General features: G+C 38.4%; 1 protein-coding gene across 5 annotated transcripts in view; it reads right to left on the reverse strand.

Annotated features, from left to right (window-relative positions):
* SH2D4B (SH2 domain containing 4B) overlaps positions 1-23,172 on the reverse strand; it is a 133,435-nt gene that overhangs the window by 55,870 nt on the left and 54,393 nt on the right. For all 5 annotated transcript variants that reach the window (XR_010832671.1, XR_010832669.1, XR_010832670.1 and 2 more), the window contains 2 exons: positions 9,933-10,092; positions 8,659-8,806 (listed from right to left, as the gene is read on the reverse strand). Coding sequence is in view for 1 of the 5 variants with exons in the window: in XM_013175171.3 (XP_013030625.1) it covers positions 8,659-8,806; positions 9,933-10,092 (308 nt within the window). In the remaining 4 variants the exon portion in view is untranslated. The remainder of the gene's footprint in view (positions 1-8,658; positions 8,807-9,932; positions 10,093-23,172) is intronic.

The raw sequence follows: 23,172 nt of genomic DNA on the forward strand, positions 1-23,172 counted from the left end.
AATAACATTCTCCAAATATCAAGACCATTACATTCTGGAAGAAACGCCAGATCCTTCAGTACACACCAATCAACTAAAAGTAACATACACATAAGTTCCCTTGCAAGAAGATCTTAAAGGAGATGGAAATGTGATGGAGTACCTCTACAGCTGCCCTTCCAGATACTATCAATAACTCAACTGCTTAGTTAGTGCAGGAATAGGAATCCACATCTGTGTGTTTTTTTTTTTTTTTTTTTTTTTTTATCAATTTTCCCAATTTCATTGTTCAACTGATCTCTAAAGACAACAAAATTGAACTTCGTGCTGTGTACAAAATTATTTCAATAAGAACAGGGCTCTTTAATGAAATTTATAATGGAAACACTACTATAACCTTTTGGGTAACAAACTTATGAATAAGAAGTTAAATATATATATATATATATATGTCTTCCTTAAGCGACATTTGTTTGTTAAAGGACAGAAGTAGGACTTCATAAGATCTTTGCTTTTTCCTAATTTGTTTCTTTTGGGTGGGATTTTAATGTTTTATTGCAATAGGACCAGCAGTAGTTCAACACAAAGAAAGAAAAAAAAACAGGATTACTTTAAACTGGAAAACAACTTCCTCAAATCCACCAACTTTTGTTTGATCAACCACCTGAGCTGATGTATTTCAGCTAGCAGTTCTTAAGTACAGACTTTGCACCAGTAATTTCTTTTTTATTAAGGCATCGTGTGATATAAACTCTGAAAATTGTGTTCAGATGAGATTGCTCCTTCTTTCAAAGGGGAATCAGACACATTTAGCTTCCTTCATATCATACTTGTGCCCAGCAAACTTTGTGGAAGGGCATACTTTCTAATTTTGTAAATAAATGTGGTATGTTGGATATCTTCATAGTTTTCATCACAGCAGGATTCACAGCATGACCCTAACAATCCGTTGTCTATTTTAACAGGTACTACAAATATGAGTGGAGAGACTTTAAAAAATGGAGTTAAAACTGACTTCTAGTATGCTCTAAACTCACACTTTGTGCGTTCAGAAGATGTACAACTGAGCTTTCACGATGTTGCCAATAATCCAGTGAAAAGTGTCTTAGACACCTATTTTCCACATGTGGGTTCTTCCTGTTCAGTGTTTGAAGATGCTACTTATATGAAAGTTCAAACTATGTGAATTGTAACAAACATTTCAGCCTCATTTTAGGCTGAAAGGGCCTGAACTATTCCAAAAGCTATATTAATTCAGTAAAGGTATATATGGATTAACCCTTTACTCCAGAAAATACATTTTGTTTTATAATATATTGGAAAAGTACTCCTTTGAAGTTTGTCTGTCCTATCTTAACACCTGCAGGAGACAAATAGGAAAAGCGATCTCAATATAGTAATATGCTTGTCCAAACAACGTTGGTGTTTAACACCTATAAGAGTGACACTCATACGTGTTTTTCCAGTGGTGAAACTGATGTCTGGAATACCTGTCTGGGAAACAAGAAACTTTTTATCCACCATTGTGAGAAAAAGGTTTTGTGTTTTGTTTTTTTTAACCCCTAATTCTCTCCAGCTCTGCAAAAGTTATCTGTTGCTGTCAACCATGAACCTGGATTTAAAAGACAATTCTATTTCTTTTCAGAAGACAGCTTTTCAAAGCAAACAATATTGTTTATATCTGTGATCCCTGGAAGCTCAATGAGGGCCTGATACAGCAGACGGAATCAAGACTGTTTGGTCGTTTGGTCAGGAATCACAATGGCATTTTTAAGGAAGAATGACACATTATATTTGCATGAATATGGAAATAACAGCGTAAATCTAACTGTGAATAGACAAGGACAGGTGCCTTGAGTTTCACAGGGGTGGTTTACTTCTGAATAGTCAGCCAGCTGACACAGCTCTAAATGCATTTGTCCATTGACAATTCAAAAAGACTGAAAAGTAGTAAGCAATTAAGCAGTGACAATCAAACATCATCTTCAGAGTGGGAAAATGGAACAAATGCAAATCTACACCCTTTGGAAGAATTCAACGATTTTTCCATTTCCTTAAGTAACATAAATCAACATTTCTCCATTAGGCTCTGCTGAATGCCACCAGTTTATGCCAGAGGATGTCTCTTTGATCCTACTAAAGCAAATCAAAAGACCTGAAATATTGATTATTAGTAGTGATGTACCTGTGTAGTCAATAATAGCTTTCTAACACATATGATGAACAATAACTTAGGCTGCTCTTATTATTTCTGCAATAGAAAAGCCTGAAATTATTCTTCAGTCCATTTTTCATATTTTAATGCTTGAATCTTTGATTGTTTCTAACATTATCCTCCCATTGTTATCTCCTGAGTCCTACAAAGATTAGGTGAGTGGACAATTCATTATTTTAAAATTGCCAATGCTTCTAGGAAGCACTGATTTCAAAGCCCAGAAGCTTCTTCAGAATAAAAACAAATAAACTCTCTTTATATATAACCCATAGAATTAGGGTTTTCATATTTCAGTTGCTAGTAAATGTTTTCAATCCCTTCTTGGAAAAAGCAATCAATTGTTTATTCTTATGAGGAAAATATTTATTCACCAAGCTTCAGTGCTTAAAAAAAAAAAATAAAAAAATCCAGTACATATAGGCTGTCCTTTCAGGAAGACAGACCAACAAAGAGGTAATTCTGGGTTATCAAAATGTTTTCTATTCAACATCTCACACCAGATGTACCAGAAAGCACCAGAAAGTAAACTAAATATGAAAACAAAACAAAATAAATAAAAACAAAACCAAAATAAACAAACAAAACAATCCATCCCACAGCATTTTCCCTGAATCACACAAGAGATTTGTCACAAGTTGTTTTTTTTAATGCAGCTGCTGTTGAAGAATTTGTAATATAAAGATGAGAATACCTAAAAAAACAGAATTCAGTTAGAGTTCTTGACGAAAAGCAATAGTGCCTAAGAAAGCTGTACTTTTTTCTTTCTTTTTTTGAGTGAGAATAAGGATCTTCAAGTCAAAGAAATAGCAAAAAGAATAATAGTAATAATAAAAAAACCACATTCAACGCTGCCACTTGACTCTGAATTCACAAAAGTTTTTGTATCATTTTCCTTTTTATAGAAATCTAAATTGTAAATAATATTTATTTGAATTAGCTCATGAATGCATGTGTAAGTATGTTTTGCAACCGCTAATGGTGAGGAGAAATGACACTTCTTAGCATGACACAGGAAAGAAGACTAATCCTTTGGATAAGTATGAATAACAAGTGTACATTATTATTTAAAATGAACAATAATTGAACTTTCCACATATACTCTACTGGAGAAACAACAGCACCCAGTTTATCTGCTTTTCCCTGTGAACCCTATCCTGCCCATTAGAGCTGAAAGTAAAGAGCTAGAATAATCTACAAACATCACCTCCTGCCTGACAGTTGAGAGTGACTATTATACTGTGTGCCGTGACCCTCCCAGCTCTTCCAGAATAATTAGGAAGGTGACAATTCAGTACATGGTTGCAAATTGCCAAGAAATACCGACCTGCTGCAACAAATTATACTGGCAATTCAATAGGCTGCAGTAATCCTCCCCAGCTTTAACTCCACTGGAGGATTTGAACATGCTAAATGATCTTATCTAGCCTCTGGCATTTGAGCACTTTCCACAGACTTGTTACTTATTACTGTAAATGCGCGTCTCTCGGTGTTTGATAGCTCTACTACAGCCAACTCTAAATAATATTTAATCTTAGCTATGGTTAGCTTCTAATGTTTCGGTCCAATGCAGATGAGAGGATATTAGGTCAGTATTCAGTTTCTGCTGCAGGAAGATTTTTAAAATGCCTTGGGGAAAAGACAAAACACATCACTTCGTTGTCTTCCGATGGAAAACTGAGCTTCTGGCTGCTCAGGCTCTCAGGGCTTCTCTGGGGAGCCCTGCAGGATGCGGGGCAGCTGAACGACTGCCACCCCACTCGGGGCAGAGCCTACCCAACATGTTTGGTACAGCAGCCCTCTCTGAAGCAAAGGATGCCTGGGATTCCCTCTATGCTTCAGACTGTCAGGAAGTGTCCCTGGCTCTCCTGAGAGCTGAAGCCGCTCTGCTGCATGCGAGCTGCTGTGAAGCTCCTGCAACCCTTCAGCAGTCGGCCTTGAGCCAGGGCGGGCATTCAGGCCACCTGCCACGGAGCAGAGAGCACAGCTTGCCTTCATCCTGAGTCCTTAGGACTCCCAGCTCTGAATAAGGGAATCTGAAAAACCCAGGGCCCCGGCTCCAGAACAGTCTGCTGTCAGCAAGGCTGACACAGCAGGACCGAATTCAGAGATCAGCATTCTCCACAAACCCACCTGGCAGTTTCCAGCAGAGCTGTGAGTGAGTACCAGCAGAAATATGTCCAGTTGCTTGACAGCCTTTTTCTGAGAAAATTCTCTCGCTTGCCTCAGAAAGAAAAGTGTTTACAGAAACTTATTTTCTCTACTACCAGTGTCTCGAAACAAACACTTAGTTTGCATCACTTCACTGGTCCATGCATGAATTTGCACGGAGATAAATGTCAGCAATGCAGCCATGCTTTACGTAAAGTCATGTTTCAGACACCAATATGCCCCAGGACACTCTATTCACATATAGCTCATATGGGCTGGTGCCAGCATCGTACTCTGGTTCACAAAGGGCCTCATTTACCTGAGGTACAAAACAAAGGTAAGAACTGTTGCTGATCAGGAGACATCTGAGATTTATTACATGTGCTGGAGCAGACTCTCCTTGGGTAACTTGCCATAGATCCAGTGACAATCCCCTAAGAGTTTATCCCTGCATCTTAGGGACTGTTCACAGTTTGAATTCTTGATACGTAAACTATCCTCATTAGTGGCTCAGATGTTCCCATTTGCCCATGGGAAATGTCATAGCTTTGCTGGTTTTTACTAGAGATCCAGAAAAAGGACAGTGGCTTCAGCAGCACAATCATTACTGAAGTCACTGGGGAAAAGATTTTTCTTTAAAGTTAATATTCCTCACAGTTCCTCACATGTAGGATAGGAAAACCTTAAGATCTGATTCCCAGCAGAAACTAAACAGCATTATTAAAGAGGCAACTACAAAGAAAGAAAATAATTTCTGAACCGTGGTCTCACAAAAGAGCACAAAACGAAGCATTACAGAATTATTGCAATTGAGACTGAATGGACCCATTGGATTTTTGGAACGAGTTGGGTGCAAAATGCCAGCAAGAAGCTGTTGTCATATTCTTGGATTCTGAATATGCGGTTGTTGGGAGTTCAGTGTTTTCTTGGCACAGCAAAGCACAGAGACAAAATTACAGCTTATTTTCACTTTAAGATAACAACAGGCCCACTCAGGTGCTTGATATTTACTTGGAAACAAGTGATTTTGTGGTTGTGGTTTTTTTTTTCAGATCAGGACAGAATGCTCGTTGCTATGTTGTAAGTCCACAGTACTGTAAATTTCGATGGTGACATTCTACTGTATTCCTTATCCCTACACCTGGCAGCAGCTATCTGAAGAATCAGATCCACAGTACTTTTGGGCACAGGAAAGCACTCAGGCATGCGTTGAAAGCTCATTCAGGTCAATGGGACAAAGTGTGTTCTTTCTATTAAGTACGACCTATCCTTATTAGAGATGCTTTCCTTACCTGGAGCCCTAATTACTCTTTTTCTTCTCTGAAGGTTGTTTCTAAGCCTGTCTTCTTTCATGAGAATGAAGACAGCAAGGACATAGAAACTCTTGGATTCACACCTTTAAAAAGCTCACTTCGCTCACCACAATCTCAACAGGAATTAAAGGTCATAAACTTCTTCAATTCAAATAAAAAGGAAAAAATTGTGGCAGGAAATTATCACACACTGTTACTCTCTTGTTGCCTATCAAAAGAATAAGGATTATTTCTATATAAGCACCACTGTCATCACAACTCCCACTAAATATTTTTTTATGCATGAAGAAACACAATGCCGTTAAAATTGATATGCCACTTTTGATTAACACACATGGAGTTTTTAAGAAGCAATCTAGCTTTATTGTCAACTGTGCTTATATAATTATATTTGACAGGTATCTGATGTTGTCATAAAGATATTTCTTTACTATTAATATTTTCTTGCTTTATGAAGACCACAAAGAACTGAGAGAATCTCTCCTATTTCTAAAGGTAGCTGAAGGATACCATTCTCCTCTGGCTGGCTGAGGCTCATACCTTTAATTTGCTCTGCACATTGTTCAGGACTCTTAATGACAGCAGCTGATAGAAGTAGGAAATGATGCTTATGATCTCATAGCCTTTGTGAATTTGCAAAAAGATTAATGACAGTAATTGGCTCTCTTATTTGTCCTTTGCAATAGGTGCATAAAACAATAGCTGTCCTCAAACTGCAAAAATAGAGCAGTCAACATTTATATTCTAGCACCATAAATTAAAGGTGTTTCTGCTTAAGAAACACCAAGGAATGCAATATTTTTCCAATAGCATTGGAAGAGGAAACAGGAATCATCTTTCACTCTGATATGTGAGATATCATTTATCTAGTGCAGACGGCTTTAAAGTCTCATGATAAGTCAAGAGGCATAAAAGTGTTTTAAAAAGGAGAGTTTGCAATACAATGCAGTTAGAAATTAAACACATCAGCAGAACAGACAGAGTTTCAATCTCCCAAGTCAGAATGTTTCAAGAGGATGAAGCATTAGAAGACACAGAGTTTTTCATTCCCCAGTTTTGGAGACTACTTTAACGGCAGTCTGGTCATCATCACAGAAGGATGACTACCAGTGCATTAAATATTTTAAACCTGTTAAAGTGGGCTTGCTAACTGATCTGCATCTCATTCCACACCCTGAATCATTCATGAAAGGTACATTTCTTCATGATTTCAATGATTGCAGTCATACATGAGTAGACTGATTAATTCATCTTCTTCCCAACATCTCTAGTTCCATTTTTGCAGTTGGAGGTAGATGACAGCAGTATAACCTTCCTGTCTGGGTACCTTTCCTCTTATTCTTGGAATGAGAGCTTGTAAATATTTCATGTACTTCATTCACTGCACATTTATAAAAGGAGTAAAAGAGGAAGGACAAGGAAAGTCAACTCAGATTAAATAAACCGGTGGGCAGAGATGCTACTGTGACATTACCTTTCCATCAATATGACAACGAGCAGAATTCGGTGGCATTCTTTTAGAATTGTAGAAGATCAGTTTTCCTTAATAGAAAAAAATATGCCTGCTGGCCTCTAGAAGTTTCATAATTTGCTCATCCAGCTTTTTGAAAAAATCTCTTTAAAACAGAAGAACTACAGTGAGCTTGTGGACATTTACCCCATCAAGCGCACTGTAAATCAACCACAGAGATACAAGTGAACAGCCCTGTATCGGTCTTTGTTCAAGAGGGCTTTGCTTTCTGGAAAGCAGAGGAAGGAGCATTTAATTAGTTGTTCTGCTCATTATTCATACATTAATAAAGCCACTTGAAAGGTATAGTTTCATTACTCATTGACATCAAATTTCAAAGGCCCTGTTCTCTCCTATGAATTCAAATTAATTGCGCAAAGGTAAATCAGCAACTTTGCGCCGAGGAAGCTACAGGAACTGCCCTTGCTTTGTGCTACACTGCCACCCTCAAATCCCAGTCCCACAGTGTGCAAAATAACAAGTAACTTGCTGACTCTAGCTGGTAATCAAACCACATAAACAAACACTGAGTTTTTCAGCATTTGTCCCGTTACACAGGGATGAGGAGGGGGATTCCATCCACAGTTTCCTCACCTTTAATCACCATCCCAGGAAGAGAAAGACATTAGCAAGCTGGCAGCAGGGGACAGAGAGAGGCATGCAGACGAAGTCACTGCATGCAGACCTCCTAGGAGTCGCACTTTGCTGCAGGCTTTCTCCATGGAAACCCAGCAGCACCAGTCTTGTGCTGTACACATCACAGTACACATCCCAGACTCAGGAGACTGTGGTGATTTCTCTGCACACTAAGACAATTCTATTTTATCATCTTTAAGCAAGTTTTTATCATGACAAAATAATATGAAAGTTAAGACACATAGGCCTTCATTTCCTGTTTTGTTTCCAAAGGGTTATTTTCAATAAGAGAATGTGGAAAAATATTATTCCAAACTAATGTTAATGCACTATAACTGAGTTCATGGAAAATTCATGATGGAGTCAATAAAAATCAGGTAAATGAACTTCTTGCAGCTAAGCCAACTGGGCTGTTCCCGCATGTCAAGTAGGAGAAAGGTCCACCCCTCATTACCTTAATGAAAATAGTGACAATTTTTAAATTAAATATGTGAGCAACCTGCATAAAATACACTAAATATGTTCAGACAAACTAGCTGAAAAAGATATATTTCACAATCGTACATTTTTCCCCCAGTGTGATTCACTCAGTACAGCTGACTGAACAATTCTGTTAATGTGTGAGCTGAATAACCCATTTGATTGTCCTGACAGTTTTGAATGAGATATGTAATTTTTTCACATCACTCACCCAGCTGTTCTGGTGAACAACACCATGTAGCTATTTTCATATTCCAGGATGAAAAATTACAACTCTGGTTCTTAAAGCATATTAATAAACATACACTGAAGGTGACAAGAACTTTGAATCTCTATAAAAACACTATTAAAAAAGCTAAATATGATTCTATGCAAACCTTCAACTCCTCCTGAATTCTTTCCTCCTCCAATTTGGCAGCTTTCCGATCTTCTATTTCTATTTTCCATTTTTCTGCCACTATTCTGGCTTTTTCTTGAGCCATAGCATCCCGGAATTTCTTTGTAATTTCAGCTTCTTTTTGTCTCCTTCAAAAAATAATTTGAAAATAAAAATAATTTGAGACACTGGTTTTTTTCTAAATTGGGGATCAAATTTTAGTCAGTAACAGATCACTGGTTGCAACATATAATTAGCATAAGACATCATGGAAATATACAAGGAAAAAGTCAAACTGTATTTAACAGGAGACCTAGCATGAACTGGATTTGAGGAAACCATCCAGAAAGGAGACATTTTCAATTTTTGATAAGTGACCAATTAATATAGCATCTTCCAAATTAGAGAAATACTCCTTGGATGTTTTGTATTCATACCCTATATCTTTCATTCCCTGGCTGAAAACATAGATTTTCCTGTCAGTCTAGCAAACCATGATCAGGAATTTATTGTCTCTCAAATATCAATGATAACACCTGCCAAATTCTAACAATAGAGTGTTTATTAGTACTGACAACCTAAAGAGAACACAGAGCACAGGTTGAAGCTTTTAAACTCTGCTTAAGTATGCAATCAGTATAAGCAAGAAGAATCTGATATGAAAGGGAATAATACAAAATAATCTGGTATTTAAAGTGTCACTTTTGAGCACTGTACTGCAAAAGGAAGTGCAAGAGGCAGGTGGCCTACTTCCCAACAGCATCAAGCTTCAAAACAATTTTGAATTGCTCCCAAAGCTGGAAGAAGCCTTGCTTGAAACACCAGCATGTCACTTTTTGTAATCAGTTTCTGAACTGCTGGGATAAGAACTAATACAAACAATATGCACATTAAAACAATCACAAAAACAATTCTATGTACAAAATCCCCATTGTGGGCACAGATGTGTGCTGCAACAAATATTTCTAATTTAATCATCTCAAAACCAGACTGTTTCATTTTTATTTATTGACATACTGGCCGATGGTTTAGCAAAATTCCCCAAAATAAAAACATTTGCTTTTATTTTTTTTGTGGAAGAAGATTTCTGTTTTTCGGTACTCAATAAAAATAAAATTCAATTTTTCACATCCTTAAAAATTGTCAAAACAAGTGAAAGAAATGCTCACAAGACATACATACCAGTTTTTACCCACCATTGCCTGACACCTTCCTACAAGGTCGTATCTCCTATTATTCCAAGTGAACCCTGTATTCAGATTCTTAAATCCTCACCATAGCTCCTCTGCCTCCTTCTGTGCTTGTTGCCTGGCTCGTTCTGCTATTAGCTCCTCTGATATCTGGTCATATGGCTTGTCGCCCGGGGCTTCTCCCATAACCCAGACCCAGACCTCACCGTCCTTCCCACGTAGCCACTGCACATGCTTTCCATCACCTGCAACAGTCACCAGAAGAAAAGAAGAAGAAAAAAAAAGACATAAGTACTAGCTCAAACTCTTTCATAAATATAGATGAACAGACAGGAAATCTGTAATTTAGAAACATTAAGCTTGCAATTTACAATTCAGAGCAAAACATCACCAAGAGGTTGGATGAAATCTTCAGATTTGCCCAACCCACCAGAAAGGGTTTGTACACATCAGACCATATAATTTTTAAAGACTCATTGTTCCACAAAAATATATTTATATATTAATTTTCAAACATTCCCCAGAATTTAGATATTATGATCAATTTTTCATTGCTGAAAGTGTACTTTTTTCTTGCTTAATTCAGCAAGGGATGAACAAAGAGAATGGAAAAGAAATGGAAATAAAAATATTCAATGACATTATGCATCTAGCAGTGCTTCAGCTCACAGAAAATTAGGAGTGTCAAGCATATAAAGACTTCAACTGCACAACCACACAATAAACTAAAAAATAAAATAAAATAAAATAAAATAAAATAAAATAAAATAAAATAAAATAAAATAAAATAAAATACAGGAATTTCCTGCTCCCACTGTATGAAGGAGCAACTTCAGAAAGCATGTGCACTCAGAGTGTACCACTCAACTCCAGAAGCTTTTCTGTTCTAGTAGGCAATTGATAGGGATTACGTTTCTGGTTCAGTTTTCATAAAAGAGACCATGCAAAAATCTATTTTTACTGTGTTGACAGAGTACTTTTAAAACACCGAAAAACTTGTGTGTTCCTTACAAAATAGATGTTTGGTGAGCCTTCGCATCCGAGAGTCGGCTAAAGGCTTCCGGCTGACTACAAAGGGCACTAAATCAGATCCTGTACAAATACATTTTAAGTCATATATACTACCTGACGTTTGTATATTTAACTCAGGTACTTTTATGCATTTTTGAGATTCATAGGAAGGAATCAGTGGAAGCACCTTTTACACATCCAATTTTGTTTTATGTCTTGCTAATATGTTGAAACTGTTCTTCACAAAAGGACATTCCACCACAAAGATTATTGCCAAGATAGACAACAAATTTGTTTCAGAGAGCACAGACTGAAAGGCCACAAGTGATCAGCAGTTCATCTCACTTCCTCTATATTTCGTTGCACGAGGTTTCACCCTCTTGCCCTCATATTTGAGATCAGTAAATTCTGTGTGGCCACATATTATTTTCCAAAAAGCCTCCTGTCTCAACTGAAAACATGAAGAAATGGACGGTCCACCATTTTCCTAGCTAGTTTTTCTCCAACCATTCCAGGAGGAGTTAAAAGAAACCTGGTCCTAACCTAATGGCTAGTCTGCATCTCCAGTCTTTTTACTTAGAACCACAGAATCATTCAGGTTGGAAAAGACCTCCAAGATCATCTAGTCCAACCTGTAACCTAGTACTGACAAGTCCGCCACTAAACCATGCTCCTAAGTTCTACATCTACAGGTTTCTTGAAGACCTCCAGGGATGGTGACGCAACCACTTCCCTGGGCAGCCTGTTCCAATGCCGCACAACCCTTTCAGTAATGAAATTTCTCCTAATATCCATTCTAAATATCTCCTGGCACAACTTGAGGCCATTTCCCCTCATCTTAACACTTGGTGCTTGTGAGAGGAGCCCAATCCTGTCCTTGTTACAACCTCCTTTAGGGTAATTGTCAAGTACTATAAGACCTCCCCTGAGCCTTCTTTTCTCCAGCTCCTTCAGCCACTCCTCCTAAGACTTGTTCTGGAAGGTCTAGAGACCCTTCACCAGCTTTGTTGCCTTTCTTTGGACACATCTTTCTCTGCTCACATCAACATAGCTACTCTCACCACCTTCAGCTACCTGCCATTATGCAACAGGACAATATCCTCTTAACCAGATTAAGTCTCCTAGTGTTCAATCAATAAGGTGTTTTTGACATCCCAGACTGAAGAGAGAAAACTGCAGAAGAGAATGAAGCAGGGCTGTTGACAGCGGGCACCGCCAGCACCCACCCACACTCACAAGTGTTGACAATACAAACCGAAGGCAATGAACATATCAGATCTCTCAATGAAGGCTGATATTCTACATCAAATTTGAAAACATGATTTGTAAGAATTCCCTCTGTTGGCCTAGTAGTACTGATTAAGCTAATAATGTTTTCCTTCAATAACTCTCAAAAGCATTTGCTCTTTCACAGTCTATCAGATTACGTCTCAGGATATAAATGTGAATGCATTTTATTGTGGTTCCTATGCTGTCCATTTCTGTTTTCCAGTGTTAGTACAACATTTATGTCGTATTTTTTCTGATACAGCATTTGAAAACAGTCTACCAAGAACGGATTGGCCATATCAGTTTGTGCTCCCAAGGCTGTCACCTACTGCCTTTCATGGTGAAGCATCCTGAGAAGTATGGAACAATTTCCCAGGAGTACTGATCCCATGTGACAATTGACAGTTGTTGCATTAAAAGGGTCTGATGACCTCTTTCCTGGGAGAAACCTGAATATCCTACTTATTCCCCTTTATTTAATGCTTTAAAGAAAACATCCCAAACATTTTAATGTATCTGTATCATAACACACAGATACCAAACATTGCTACTGTTTCAAGACACCACTTCTGCTCATTAATGACCTTACCAGATGAAAAGAGGGGGAGGAAAAAAAAAAATCTCAGGTGAGTAGACATATTTTATCTTTGCTTTTTTTTTTTCCCAGTTTTTCTGTGCCGAAGGATTATTAATATGTTTCTCAGAGACACAACTTATCCATTACTACCCAGCCTCTTAAAACAAATAGTTGATTTGCAGACATGTTTTGAGAAATTGTTCTCTTTGTTACTTTTAAAGCAATGGATCTCTCTTCTAAAGCTACAGACAGTAGACAGTAGTAAACTATTTTGAAAACATTAGTGTAACATATTTTTAGTTCAGCGCTAACTACTGTATACTACAATAGAGTATACTGCTGTATATACATCCATAGTTCAAATTGAAAGATTAAAACACTATCAATCTGGCAAATTAAAGCTTCAGTATTAAACAGACAGACCTCTGCATGTACAATTAAAAAAAAAAAAATCAGCTTGAGCATATGTACCTTTATTTACATTTTTCTTTAGAACGACAGAAACTTTTCCACGTCCAAATCCCATTCTACTTTACTTCAAGGAATGACTCCCATGTAAAGCTTTCCTTAAACTACACCACCTACACTCCCCATAAAGTTGGACATGGGCTTTTCTGCACAACCTGACCATAAAACTTAGGAGTTTCTTGGCACAAAGTAACATTCAAAAATGATGAGTGGTCAGGAAAAGAAGTAACTCAGGGAGAAGTTCTGACACGGAAAATGGCATTCCTGCCATACAAGAGGCATCTGCAGCCTCACAGTGTCACTGCCAGATCTTTTGGACCAACAATGCTGGGCTTGCACTTTAGAACTGTAGAACCAATGGCAAGAAACAAGCTGAGAGCACAGAGAATTCTTTTCCTTAATATTTTTAGGAAACTAGTGTTGTCTGCTTTGCAACCGTAGAATTACCCTATCGAGGGCTAATTACAATAAAACAATTTCTGCTTTAAGATACCTTTCAAGTATAACATTTTTCTGAAAAAAAAAAAAAAAAAGATATCCTGTTTATATATATTTCCAAATGAAACAACTTTGAAATATAAAAATTCAAATAAATCTAAAGAAAAATACAGGTCCTGACTAAATACATTTGAAATCTAGGTGAGAAAGAGGCAAGGGAATCTCATTTTTCCTGTTCAGAAGCAGGCTTCTGAGCCCAGGAACAAAACCTAATTCAGAATCAGGAAATAAATTCACATCTCTTGAGTCCCAGTCTGGTGCCTTGACCACAAAAGTACTTCTCTTTTCCTGTAGAGACTGTGGCAGGCTGTGAATAGTTACCATTAGGAAGTAGTGGACATCAAAATTAGTCTGGCTGGGAGAGGTGAAATAAAAGTGTTATAGAAACAAAAACTGCCTTATCAGGAAAATGTACTTAATTTACCAAATTGTTTTTCCATCTCTACTGTTCAGGCAAGCTATTTATTAGGTATAATGTTTTACCATATTTTTGTCCAAAACAACTCTGTAGCACCACAAGAAGACAACATTACTTCTTGCCATTCTCTTCACTCCTCTGTGAATGAGCACCTCTCATGGAGCCCCCCCAAACCTACATCTACACAGCTTCAAGATCAGCAGATTTCTGTACGTTGCTACTTACACCAGACAAATGAAGAATCAAGTATCCTAAATATGCAGCACAAAGGGATCACAATGAAAACTTTCTAGAAGACCTACAACATGCAGCAACAGTAACACAAAATTGCACATAGAAACACAGATGCATACACACAATCAAAAGTAATAGCAAATCATGTTTTCTGTTTATTTGTATTTATACAGAGACCTCTGTAAAAGCAGTGTAAGTATAAAACAAGGCCCTGGAGAGCAATAGTAAACTCAAGGGTCTCACCTGTAAGAGTTACTAGTCTCTACTAGCAGTACTGTCAGCCTTGCACACACACACACACACACACACGCACACACGTGGAGCTGGGGTGTGAGCACGGGCTGTGCTATAGGGCACCAGGGGCTGCCCTCGGCCTTTGGGCTACCCTCAGGGAATCTCTGGTGTAGGCAGCGCATTGTTCCTGCCACGGCTGAGCGGTGCCAGAAAATATGACCACCACCAGCAGTGCTGGAGGAGAGAGAAAAACACCCCGTGAAGGTGCCTAGGAGGGGAATCCCACTGCAGGCATTGCTTACACTAAATAAGGCTTCAGTTCGCATCAGCTAAGGCTTCCATGCTGTGACCAAGGCTTAAAACAAATGGAAGTACATAAAGGAGAGCTACACCTTTCGGTGCTCTGCTAATTGGGACAGAGGAGCAGAACCATGGTTTGGGTTTGTCTGCCTTTTTTTTTTTTTTTTTTTAATGAGAGTTTGGGGCTTTATCTGGCTTTATTTTCACACATGCTTCTAATTAAAAGTGCCTTAAAATAGCAGTAATCAGAGCAAAGGGAGTATTGCTGGAGTCGGCTTCCTTCCTCCAAGCTCATTCGTCATGGCTTTAATAGCTCCAGCAGCATCCCCGACAATTCCTGTTTGTGATCGATCTCCAGGGCTTTCAAGGGAACGGCTCCAAGCACCATTAGAGGCCTGATTTGGTGTCAAGCCTCCCAGCTGTGCTGTTACTTAGCCACAGGCTGCCGGCTCAGCCCAGCAAAACGCCGAGTGCCAGCAGTCCCCCTTGCCTTTGCAGCATGGGGATTGCTACAGGCCACGTCAAGTGCAAATTCAGAAAATCAGAAGATCGCTTATTTATAATTTCAGGTACACGGAACGGCATTCAAAGTCTGCTTAAACTTTCTCAAAAAAAACTCTCACGGGAGGGTCAGGCTGGATGTTAGGAAAAGGACTACCCAGAGGGTAGTCGGGCTCTGGGACAGGCTCCCCAGGGCAGTGGTCACGGCACTGAGCCTGACAGAGTGCAAGAAGCACTTGGACAATGCTGCCAGACATAGGGTCTGATTTTTGGGTGGTCCTGTGTGGAGCGAGGAGTTGGACTCAATGAGCCCTGTGAGTCCCTTCCAACTCAAGATATTGTATGATTCTACGAAAAAGTCTGTTATTTCCATGAACTCTCCTGTTTCTCTGACGTTTGGCTTCCCACCATCATTCTCCCCCTTGGAAGCTACAGATCTCTGTGACAGCAATTGACTCTCCTTCCTCACTAGCTGGAAAGCTTTGTAGTCACATAAATATCCTCTGACCCAGTCTTTAGAAAGTCTTCTTTTTCTTTTCTCACCCTGCACTAGAAGAAAGCTCCTGAAACTTATTCTGCATTTGAAATAGGCTGCATGAGCATTCACTGCTGACATCAAGCTGATCAGCCTGATCTGCCTTTGTCATTCAGAGATAAATGCAGCTTGTGGGGTACTTTTGTTGTTGTTGTTCTTTAGGAATATAGATGTGGTATACTTTGGTCTAAGCACAATGTGTTTTACATGAGATTTTACTCTTGGCTTTCTGAATAAACAATTTTTATGTCTTCTTTAAGATAGAAGCTTGAATTTTCATAGTCAGCAGGGTAGATGAGATTCCATTCAGAGTTTCAGGAGCTACAGGACATGTACTAGAAACACATTGCTTGAGATGAAAATGAAGATGTTGTGAGCTTGAGGCTGTTCTCAGTTCCTTGAGCTTACCCCCTACACATATTTTTTTTATTTTTTTTAAAATAGGAACACGCCAATATACACACAATTTCACTTCTTTCTACGGAAAACCCAGGAACTATTACTGCGAATGTTTCTGAGATTGTTCAAAGGACAAAATGCACTTTTCCAAACACTAACTGTTGTAAATCCATTAAAATACATATAGAATAATTAGGTGATAATGATGAAAGCAATGAAAGCAACATAATCCCACAATAAACTGATGATCCGCTATAATTAACTCTGCAGTCTGCCCTTGCTAATAGTCACAGGACCATGAACCCATCCCTTCCAAGAATACATTCCAAAATATCAGTCACTTCAAACTAATCCTCAAGGCAACAACAAAATGGGGAAAATTTCTAAACTTCTCAAGCAGCCCCCCAACATTTCAGTTTACGCACTCTCCAGTTTCAACACTGTGTCGTGTGCCTTTCTGATTAAAGGAGGATTTGCAAGGGGAGAAGAATTCAGCTGATTTACATTAATATATCAACAAGGATTGCTGGATCTCAGCTTTGCTGAAAAATCAGCCTTCATGGCTCTCCAGCTGCTTCCCGATCATATAACAAACTCAATCTTATGTTTATGGAATTACAGCTTGTTACCATGGAAATAATTACGCTGCAATATACCCCTGCAGGATCAAATAAAGGAAGAGTGACTGCAAGAGAGCAAACATTAAGCAAGGAAACAGTTATTCAAATAAGACTATGGTAATCAACAAATGTGGCAAAGATAACTATACATAACACTCAGAGGTAAGTGGTTTTGCGATACCACATGGTGCATTTTCAAGGTTTGCATAGTGCAAACAAAACAACAACAAAACAACAAAAAAAAAGGAAGAAAAAAAAAAAAGCTAGCATTTATTTGGTCTCTATCTAGTATATCCCAAATATCTTCTTGGCTCCCTGGCCAAGGAGCACTGCAACACCTATTAATTTTATAATTTGCCCCCTTTCAACCAGGAGATAACATTCAGAACTTACTCTTAAAGACACTGTTGTAACTCTATGAACTACAATCTAGTGGTAATCTCATCTGTCCATTTTATGTCCCTTTCATTATAAATGGTATAAAAATGCAGGTGCATAACAGATCAAACTGGAACATTGTGAATTCATTCACATCGGTAGCATTCATTTGATTTATTTTTCATTCATTAAAAAAAAAAAAAAGCTATAACATAACACTGTAGTTTCTGATTCCCAAACTCAATTACCTTTTGTAAACAGTAAAAGCTATATGCAGGATTTTTTACTCGCACAGAGCTATTGCAAAGCATCGAGGTTCACCCACCATTGGACAATAAACAAAAACAAATCTGCATGACTACTTCGAGGATGGATGGAAACTCAGAGCAGAAGGGTTCCCTGCCACGGAATGAACTGGTACCTGTGGATCGCTTGCTGCACCAGACTCCCCTACGTAATGCAGCATGTCAGGTCTGCACTGACTCCTTTTATCAGGCACACAGGACCACCAAAGCAGGGAGAGCTATACTGCTACAGTGAGATCTTCCAGCACCACAGCACAGGAGTGGATTTGAAGGTTAATGAACTATCCTGAGTGTCTGGCTAAACCTACTGCTTAGATGAATACATCAAGTTTTCCTATGTCTTCCAAATCCTGCTATCAAAACCCAATGCCTTGCTAAAAACTGGCAAAATCAGGAAGGAAATACTGAATTAGCTTGGGTGAATCCCACTCTCACCTTGGCTGCAGTGCTGCTCTCTTTCCATATCAAGTATTCATGAGCTTGCAACCAGTCACAACCTCATATCATTACCAGAGTACAAGTACGTACACGAAAGCCTGCCTGCCACCACCGTGTCCCGACAGGCTCAGCAACACCATGCAGCAAAGAAACACAGGAATTGTCTCCATGCCAATGACTCAATTAACCCAGTAGCCTCTCTCAGAACGCAGCTGATGCAGATGCTTCAGACAGTGGGAGTGCTGAGGACTGCACACGTGCAAGAGAAACCTTGGGTGAAATAAGGGCCAGGTAGTCAGCAGTATTCTGCTCTTTTTCTGCAAAACAGAGAAGTCAGCTGCAGGGCAGAGGATGAGACTAAAAAGCACAGACTTATGGATAATCCTAGGAGGGCCAAGAAGTCCCTCTGGATTTGTTCCATCTGGTGCATATTTAGGTCATATGGCATTTGGGGGTCTCTTTCTAGCCCCAGCTTCAGAGAAGTGAGCAGTTTCGAAGCTGCTGTTCAAGCATACCTCGGTACACAGTCATACTCAGCACGAGCTCTGAGCAGCTGAGTTCTGGCCCCAAGGTATCTACTAGTAACAAAACCGCATCATATCACAAGCTGCTATACATGTTGTGAAAGCTACATTAAAGCATTTCCAATTATTTCAAATTAGTTGGCTCAATCCCCTAATTAAAATTATTCTAATATTCTCTTGTTACATTTTCAGTCATCTCTAAATTGAAAAGAAAAGATGGGACTTTACAGGTTTCAAGACCACATATGACCAAAAATTTCAGAAATACTCCGTTCTGATGTTTTTGGCGAGACCTGTACCCGACGATACAGGGAAAGAGACAACAAACAGTGGCAGGAGCACACCTCTGTACTCTTAGCCAAGTCTTGGCTAAGCATTACCAGGGCACTGAGAAGACTTAGTATAAATGAGGAATACATTTCTTATTTCAGAAATGCAGAAAAATGTCATAGTACACCCACTGACCCTTACATGCACACACTGAAACACACACACATGTGCCTTCACACGTGACTGTGATGTATCCTCCAACTATCCCGTTGGGATATCTGAAATACTTGCTTTCAAATCACTTCATCTATTCTCCAATAATTTTCTGACACAAATGTCATTTAGATAAAGAAATTATTTTTTACCCATGCTGTGATAAGCCTACCTAATTTTCTCCCAGCTACACTTGCTGAGGATGGGTAAATAACAGCGTTTACAAATAGCTCCTGTCTGAACATCACGAGCTGTAGTTCACAACAAGTAAATGTCAGAATATGTAGCAGCAGTCCAGCACTGTCTTCTCTACCACATGGCTGTCCTTCAGCTACCTAGTGTTCAATAGGTTTTGAAATCTCATTTTGGGTATTCTGACAGCTCTGGATGGTGCATGAGAGTCAAAATCCAACCTGGCAGCGTCCTTCACTTAGTCCCAGCTCGTCTATCATGGTTAAAGGGCTCCTGCCTAATCGCATCAAGGTATTTCTTTGCAAATTGCAAAGCTGCCTGTCAGTCAACTGAGCAAATCCCAAATGGATCTTGAACTTTTGAGGAGGCTTCCCTTAGTGATATTAGCACAAGAAAAGGCAATCTGTTTTATCACAATGAAGATATGTCCCTGAAAGATCTGCCCAGCAGTAATTTTAAAAACAAACTGGAGACTAACCCCTCAATTTCAAGAACCCTATTGGCTTTTGAAGCTCTTTCAGTTCAAGCCAGGAGTCAAACTAAAAGCTAAAAAATTGTTTGTTTGTTTTTTGTAATTTTGAATAAATTCACTAAATACTGTCATTTCAGGAGGACCCAAACAATGCTGAAATTCTATTAATATCTTTTATAAAAAGTACAAATGTATGTTAGGTACAAACAGCAAAAATGCCAGAACAGTTCACTGTTTCCTAAAGGAAATATTTCATTCTGAAGAAGTAATGTTTTATTTGTTTTTAAAAAGGCAATGAAATTTAAACTGTTAAACAACCTGGAAACATTTAATTCACCCCCAAAATGAAATGATTTCTTTAATATTGGCACAATCTGATACAAATCTCAGTTTTGACCTTTTCTCAAGACACATGAACCAAGCGATCCAAACGTAAAAGCAGGCACAATTTGCAGTTACTGAGGAAGGCTAATATGATTTTCTTTAGACATGAAGACTAAGACAAATCACATGTTACACAATTTGGCTTGCTAAACACTCTCAACAACTTACATAATCTTAGTTTATGTTTGGAGCTTATTTTTATTTTAAAAACAAAACTAAAACCAAACACAAACTAAGAAACAAGTGTCTTAGTATTTAATAGGACATTTACAAACAATCTTCATTCAGTGGCACTTCTATAAAAATTGCTGTAGATTCCGGGTCTTTGCTAGTTAGATTCCGAACAGTTAAAATGTTATCACGCTGAGCAGCATTCCCTAAACATGTGGATGGTTTTTAAATCTAAAGCAAGACCAATTTTTTTATTTGGCCTCTGGACGCCACTTTTCTCTTTCCCAACTCTGCACTTGTGATTTCTATAAGACAACACATCTAAGCCTTACACATGGCACATTAGTTACATGATGCAGCTTTCTTTGTTTCAGATCAGAAGGACTTCCCAGACACAGATGACATGGAAGTACTCCATCCTGAAGTACACTCAGGCACGCTGGAGGAGGGTGGCCCTTACAGTCTGCAGCAGCCAAGGCATCTCGGGCTGCGAGCACTTCACCAGCCAGCTCCACATCCCACTCTTAGAGACAGTGCCAGGAGCCCTCTCAGGAACGTGTAACCCCTCCTCACCTCAGGTGAACCCCAGTATTTTCATGGATTTACCTCAACTGAAATTCCAGATGATTTGGACATGGGTTTCACAGAAAATTCTTGAAAGCTTATGTGAGTTTCGAGCCCTCATCCTCACGACACTGCTGAAAATCAAAATTGGATTCACCTTCACCACAATAATTTGAAAAATCCACCTTTGTTTATTTGCTGCTGGGTTTGCACATAGAATAGCAGGTAAGCTCTTGAACTGATGGAGAATTGTACCAATTGGGGTACATGACTCCAGATCAAGCCCCAGAACTTTTTGGAGCATTTTTAATTAGAGAAGCGCCCATTATTACCAATTCCTTTTGCTCTGTCTCACCCTATCACATCCCAAAGAGGTGAGGTAAGAGTTTCATATGTAGCTATTCTGGCTATGAGAAAAATTGAAGGATTTGAAATAGTCCTTCAGAGGTAATTCAGAGTAAATTACTAAAAAATAATCATTTTATGCAAATGTTATTTCATATTCACAAACGTACACATTTTTCTGTAAACTAGAAAATCACATATTCAGCTAGCAGATTGCTATGCTTGAGTGATCCTGAGATTCAGCACAGCATTAGGGCTAGATATTAAAGTCTCACTTCTGTTTTCTACTATGTGTCAGGCTACAAAGATCTTTAATTCTGTACTCCATAAACGCTTCTATAAAGCCAGTGTAATTTCTGACTTCAGCAAAATAATACCAGCACAAAACCTGTGTCACGCAGTGTCAAAAACAACATCTTGAAGGTGAAACTGTTTAAATCCCCTAGTCTCAAAAGGATAAAGAACATATAATTGTGGTACTTCCAAATTTCCTGGTAGCCACTAATTTTGAACAGGAAAAAATACTCCATACTCTTTGTTGTGCAGCTGGGGGAGAATGTTTAGATACTTGCTTATACACCAATGGAAAGAAAAAACTGTAAAAAGTTTGAATTTCCAAAAAGAATTGATTCTTAATGTATTTTAGAAAAAAAAAATAATCACATATTTTAACATAAGAAAGGGTTGTTACAGCCATCTGCTCTGACCATTTGAGTTATATAGGCAATGGAATTACACAGTAATTCCCGCATTATACCCTCAATTTCTGGTTGACTTACAGCACATTTTCTTTACAAGAATGTAGCTCCATTGTGAGACCATTTACCATTATATTATGGAACTGTATAACAGAAATCAGTCACACGTGTCTGTACAGTTAATGACCAGCATGCCTGGAAGATGGAAGTTATCTTTTTTAACTCGCCCACATGAGATCATGGAAGTCAAAATACATTTTCAGAGGAAGCAAATGCCTGACTTTAATCCTCAAACTTTTAATTCCAATAGATCTGTCTCAAAAACTTCCATAAGATCAGTTCTTTAGTATGGTTCTGAAGGAAGTGGAATGTTTTCATCTTGGGTAAAAGTCAAATCTAAAGAATAACTCAAATTGGCAATTTAAGAAGGTAAAATGTAAAATGGAAATGTGCCGTTGTGAAATTTTACTCTATGCAAATACCTGACTACTTTCATCAGAGCAAATATAATCTACAGGTTACCCTGCTGCTCTTTTCCCCATTCTCTTATTCTTTATAAATCAGAAAATTAATTACCCAGAAAATGGCCTCCTGTAGTAGGAAGCTGAACAGGTTTAATGCATAGTTTATATATGGAAATTTAGATGTCAACACCATGACAAATCATTACATAAATATTTTTGCAGTTAGATTTTTCTGCATCTGTCTTCCTAAAAGAATGAGAATAATGCAGATTATCTCAATGATATAGTGGTGTTTTAGTTTAAGGATCTGAACTGCATTTTCAATTTTTTTCTCAGCAGCAAATCAATCAAAATGAACAAGGTTATTGTGCTGTATGAGAGAAGCTATCTTGATGCCATCCTTCTTAGAGGAGAGCTATTCACAGTAAGAACATTAAAATGAAGAAAACAGAAATTAAACAGAATTAGGTTTCCCAACTTCCACCTTGTCATCTGTAAGGGGCCATTTTAAACTCATTCTACTGCTTGTTAGGCTATTCTGAATGTTCCTCCCTTACTTTAAGGCTACCATTTTTACTTACTCTAGAAACATTTGATAAAGGCCTTTGCTTCAAGTGAGTCTTGAAAACTAGTTTTGCTTTGAAACACATTTCTTTAGTCAGTCTTTAAATTGTCAAGTATCTAACTGGATATACTTGGCATTTGGTAAGGCTCAGCAGCTTTAATAAGAAGTCTGACAATTGAATCGAATAATGCATCTGTATTGAGGTGCTCAAAGCAAAGACTTCTACCATAGGTGTGTGTTAACATAAGCAACACTTTATATAGTGAATATAGCTGTGA

Source organism: Anser cygnoides, chromosome 7 (assembly GCF_040182565.1).
Source record: "Anser cygnoides isolate HZ-2024a breed goose chromosome 7, Taihu_goose_T2T_genome, whole genome shotgun sequence".
Lineage (NCBI taxonomy): Eukaryota > Metazoa > Chordata > Aves > Anseriformes > Anatidae > Anser > Anser cygnoides.